General features: G+C 36.9%; 1 protein-coding gene across 1 annotated transcript; it reads right to left on the minus strand.

Annotated features, from left to right (window-relative positions):
- Positions 1 to 1,724: 1,724 nt before the first annotated feature.
- Positions 1,725 to 2,203, minus strand: LOC138432422 (small ribosomal subunit protein uS12-like). The gene has a single exon (XM_069573758.2). The coding sequence runs from the start codon at positions 2,201 to 2,203 to the stop codon at positions 1,772 to 1,774; it is 432 nt and encodes a 143-aa protein (XP_069429859.1). The 3' UTR covers positions 1,725 to 1,771.
- Positions 2,204 to 5,749: the final 3,546 nt, after the last annotated feature.

Here is a 5,749-nt window from a genome sequence, read left to right on the forward strand (position 1 = left end):
TGCAAGACAGTTTATTTAATTTTAGAAGAATAGTATTTTCCAGTTTTAGTATTCAGATTACAGTGACAATATTTCAGAGACAGTCCAATCTTTAAAACTCCATTCTGTTTTCTTATTCAATTGTTCTGTGTTACAAACAGGGAAGCAGAAGTTGGGTATCTAAATAGAAACAAAAAGACAATTTAAGTTTTTCTCCTTCAGCTTGCAAACATACATTTACAAGCTCTCAACAAAATTTTACTTTTAAAAGCCATTTTAATATTTGTTATCTTTTTCTGAGTAAAATAAGCTGATGCTTTTACATGTGGATCTTATTACGTGAAAAGCTGTCTAAGTCTGCTATTGAACATAATCATATGAATTACGAACTGTGACTTTATTCCTTTTATAATCTTTGTAGTTTTTGCCATTACTTTTACATGTCTATGTCTGGCATTATGTAGCTTTGAAACTATGCCAAAAATATTTATTGTCGTATATCTGGCATTCTCATACTATGTGGCTGAGTTTGGTTTCCAAGCTAGGTAAAACTTACTAGCAGATACAGTTTGGCATTTGTTTGAAAAAAATCATATGTAATTTAGTCCTGCTCCCCACCCCCAATTCAACCTTTGCACTCTTCAAACATGTATGGAGTTGAAATTCCAAAGTTTGAGCTGTCTCTTTTTCCAATTTTGAAAATTCTTCGGTTTTAAAGTATATAACATGGAGCAAAATAATGACAACAAAAGAAAACAGAAAATAAAAGAACAAATTTAACTGCAAACCAGGACAAGTATTTTGAAATACTTGTATGGATGATCTCTGTAAAATATTTTCCAAGTATGCAAATCCTAGGAAGCTAGGGAAGAGTCTGAATGATACAGTGCAGTGCTGGTACTTTGTTACATGAACTAACAATAGTGATAAAAAGCAAAATAGTGATAAAAAAGTTCCTTCAGTACTCTCTTTGTGGCTTGACTAATAAAATTCTTTAAAGAAGTATAGTCAGTTCCTGCTTAGGCACAGCATACTGCTCATGTAGTTTATTCTCATATATCTTCATATACATAAATAGACTATTTGCTTTATTTAAGATGTTTTTAAGGTGTTACAGCATACTTTCTAGAAGAAAGTAGTCATGACTCATACAAATACAAATACCTATCAAATATTTAATTTAATGCATTGATTAATGAAGGAAACTGTATAATGTCACATGCAATTCAAAGAAGAATTCAAAGAACCACATACATGTGGGCAATATGGAAAGCTAAAATATATTCGCAAATGATGCAAAACTGATCTATGCATAGGGCAATAATCAATGGCATTCTGTTGTATATAACTCATTTGCATTTCTAAGGACAAGAATCATTTGCATTATCCATTTTCTATAATTTACAGAGTAATGTATGAGAATTCTTACACCAGGTACTTTAGATGGTAAAGACTCTATTATTTGAAATTTAATATAAATTATTTTTATTTATATATTTATTAATTGCTTTGGATCAACAAAAAACTTTTTTGAGTACCTATTATGTGTTAGGCATTGCATTTGATGCTGGAGATACAACAATGATCAAAAGTATCCCTTGCAGATCTATAGTTTAATGTGGAGATAGATATTAATCAAATAAGCACAAAAATAGATATACAATTTTAACTATGAGTAAAACATAGAGTCTTAGAAGAGTCCGCAGGGCTCTGACAGGGTAGAACTTGAAGAATTTTACTTTTTTTTTTGGTATATGAAAATTTATTACTATCATGCTTTCATCATCAAAATTTATGATCTTGGTCTTTCCTTCTTGCCTTTGTATAAAGCCAAAACAGAGACATTGGCTACTTTGACAGCCTTAAAGCGGACTCCAGGAATCTCACCAACAGCATGACCTTTGCGACCAAATCCAGCAACCAGAACTTTATCGTTTTCCTTAATAAAATTCAGGCAACCATCATTGGGTACAAAAGCAGTGATTTTTTTGCCATTCTTGATTAGCTGAACCCTGACACACTTCCTGATGGCAGAATTTGGCTGTTTGGCTTCAACTCCTACTTTTTCCAGCACCATTCCCTTGGCATGAGAAATGCCACTAAAAGTGTTGGCCTTCAGGGCAATGCCCAAATGAGCTTTCTTGTACTGTGTATCATGCCACTTCTGGTCTTGTCGGTGGCTACGGAGCCTCCTGGCAGTAGGAAGACCGCAACACTTGCCCATCCTGCTGGCACTGTGGGCCTCAGCGAAAGAGAATTTTACTCTAAGTAACATCTATATTTCTTGATTTTTGTATTTATCAAAGGTGATGCTTTAACTTAGAAATCTATTTTAAAAAATTTTATCTTGCTGGGTTAATTATTCATGCAAACCTAGTAATTCTGCAATAAACAAATAAGTCTAGTATTTACATATTTTGGTATTATTATAAAACTACTGTGTAACATAAACTTCTGTGTTAATTTGTTAATTAGGATCATAGAAGAGAATCATAGATGGTAACAATTAGTAAAGTCAAAACTAAATCAGCTAATCTTTTGCCGGTTGCTTCTTCTGCAGTCCTTCTTCCTCCTCATACCCAACACCCCCCACCCTATTTTCCATATAGTTCAGCAATCATTCCCCTTATTCGAAACAATGACAGGCAATATATTTGGCCCCCCAAAAGAAGTCACTCTTCAGTGCTTTAGAATCCATGACATTCTATATTTGGAAAGACTCTAAGTACCTGAGGGTTACCCAGTGCTGAAGTGTCACTGAGCACTTCTGTTGTCCATTCTACTAATTTTATTCCCTTTATCTTCAAAGATCCAATTAGAAGATTGCTTTTATGAAGATCAATTTGATAATACACAAGATACAGATTCATTCACTTTTTGAACAGATTGTAGATATCCACATCACAAAAGCTAAATTTATATATATTATGCTGCACCTAGCAGCAGAAATACACATTTTAGTTTTTCATTTTTCCCATAGTAATAGTGATAGCTGCGAGCTAAGTTTTCCCTTCTTTTCCAGATACTCCTTTTGATCTTATATGGGAAGCCACTGCAAATGGCCCAGCACCTTTAGCCCTTTACCTAGTGTCTTAGATCAGGCTTCCTAGAAGCAGACCATCAGATGAGGATTCATGTGCAAGTGATTCATTAAGAAAGTACTCCTGGGGGAAACCAAGAAGGGGATGTGGAAAGCAGGACAGGAAAGAGAAGACATACAAGCAAGGATGAATCTCAGGCCAACTCTGATAGAGAGTAGTTTCAGCCTGTGATTTGCAAGGGAATCTAAAATGTAAGTTATACCTCAGGATTGTCCTAATAGCAGAGGGTAAGGGGGCTGGTCTTTCATACTGTGGCACACATCAGTCCCCCCTGGGTGAGGTAGGGTCTGGGGAAATAAATTCCTAAGACTTTCCAGTGTTCTTAGAACATCTTCTGAAAAACAGTCCAGTGTTTGATTTTGAAAGCAGAAACACATAAAGAGGTAAAACAAGTTCTGAGGCTACTGGGGAGAAACATCGGCAGTGCTTGCAACACCCTGTCTGGGCACTCCCCCCAAATCCATTCTCCTTTTCTTCATGAGCACATAGTTAGCGGGTCTCCCTTGCCGACCATGGCCCTATAACTGTGTTCTCTTCAATGGAACAGAGTGCAAGTGTGCCACTTCTGGGCCTAGGATAGCTTCACATATACTGTCTTTCTCCTCTCTGCTGGCTGGAACTCTGGGTGACCCAGCTTATACTATAAGAATAATGACAATGACCTAAGGTTTGATGATGCAATATGATGGAAGGGCTTGGGTCACTGAATGACTTCTTGATGATCCAGAGCAGTCAGGGTGGACTGTTAGGTGAGAAACAAACCTCTTCTTCAAACCACTGAATTATTGTTGGGTCTTTATCACTGTGGGGGTTTCTCTGGTGGCTCAGTGGTAAAGAATCTCCTTGCCAATGCAGGAGTTGCGTGTTCAAACCCTGGGTTGGGAAGATCCCCTAGAAAAGGAAATGGCAACCGACTCTAGCATTCTTGCTTGGGAAGTCACACGGACAGAGGAGCCTGGCGGGCTATAGTCCATGGTGTCACGAAAGCGTCAGACACGACTTAGTGACTAAACAGCAACAACTGATCACAGCAGCCTAGCTGTTTTCTAATTAATACAAGATGCTTTATTCTTATCATAACATTATATTATAGATTTATTTAAATTGCTTATTCTTGGTTTCTTCTATTAAAATATATATATATATATATATATATAAAGCAGGAGCTTTATCTATCTTTTTCTTGCTGGCATAAAATACTCAATAAGTATTTATTTAGTGAATAAGCAAAAGCATAGTTACCTTGTCCTATAATTATTAAAAATTTTAAAACTACATTACGATTACAGAACTTACTATAACACTAAATTCAGAGTGATATAGAAGAAATGAAAAGAGTTTAAGGAAAAGTAATCAAAATGTTTAATGAGATAAAATAGTGATATAGAGATAAAAATACTGATATATTAAAAATGAATGGCAGATAAACCATGTAAACTAGAAAAAACAAGGCTGAAGGGAACCTTGGTAACTGTTTTTGCGTATTGGAAAGGTGATTATAAAGAGGTTGCTGACCAACTGTTTTCCATGTCTGCAGAGGAAAAACTTCAGGAAAGAGCTTAAACTGACCTGACAGTAATAGTGATTAAACATTAGAAAAGGCTCCAGAGTAATATTGTAGAATCTCTGTCCCTGGTGAATTTTAAGGACAAACCATCTGTCTTAGACATTTCAGGCAGAGCCTTGCAGGAAGAGAGAGGTCTGGATTAAATGACTCCTTGAGCTGGCTCCCTTTCAATTCCAGGAGTCTGTGCCACTATACAACGTATCAGGGGATCTGGCAGTGACATATTTCACTCCAGTGACCAGCCAGATTGATTAACTGGCATCTTATCTGTAACTTGAGAGAACTATTTCTCTGGATGAGGATGATGGTGTGGGTTGAAAGTAGAGAATAAGAAAACAAATTTCCCCTTCCCCAAAAAAGATATGAAAAAGTATAGTTTGCACTTACAACTCTAAGGTACTAAGTGTTTTCCATACTATCAATACAAACTAACTAGAAGAGTTCTAAGATTTTTATACCTTTCAAGTGCTGCTGCTGCTGCTGTTGCTAAGTCGCGTTAGTCGTGTCCGACTCTGTGCCACCCCATAGGCGGAAGCCCACCATGCTCCTCTGTCCCTGAGATTCCCCAGGAAAGAACACTGGAGTGGGTTGCCATTTCCTTCTCTAATGCATGAACGTGAAAAGTGAAAGTGAAGTCACTCAGTCGTGTCCAACCCTTAGCACCCCCATGGGCTGAAGCCTACCAGGCTCCTCCATCCATGGGATTTCCCAGGCAAGAGTACCGAAGTGGGGTGCCATTGCCTTCTCTTTCTAGTGCTAGATTTTATTTAGTAAGATTAACTTCTACAACGATTGAAAGATAATGGTTTACTACTATATATAAAATAGATAACTAATAAGGACCCTTATGGCAGAAAGTGAAGAGGAACTAAAAAGCCTCTTGATGAAAGTGAAAGAGGAGAGCGAAAAAGTTGGCTTAAAGCTCAATATTCAGAAAATGAAGATCATGGCATCTGGTCCCATCACTTCATGGGAAATAGATGGAGAAACAGTGGAAATGGTGTCAGACTTTATCTTTTTGGGCTCCAAAATCACTGCAGATGGTAACTGCAGCCATGAAATTAAAAGACGCTTACTCCTTGGAAGAAAAGTTATGACCAAC

The sequence above is a fragment of the Ovis canadensis genome, chromosome 2 (genome assembly GCF_042477335.2).
Source record: "Ovis canadensis isolate MfBH-ARS-UI-01 breed Bighorn chromosome 2, ARS-UI_OviCan_v2, whole genome shotgun sequence".
NCBI classification, from domain to species: Eukaryota; Metazoa; Chordata; class Mammalia; order Artiodactyla; family Bovidae; genus Ovis; species Ovis canadensis.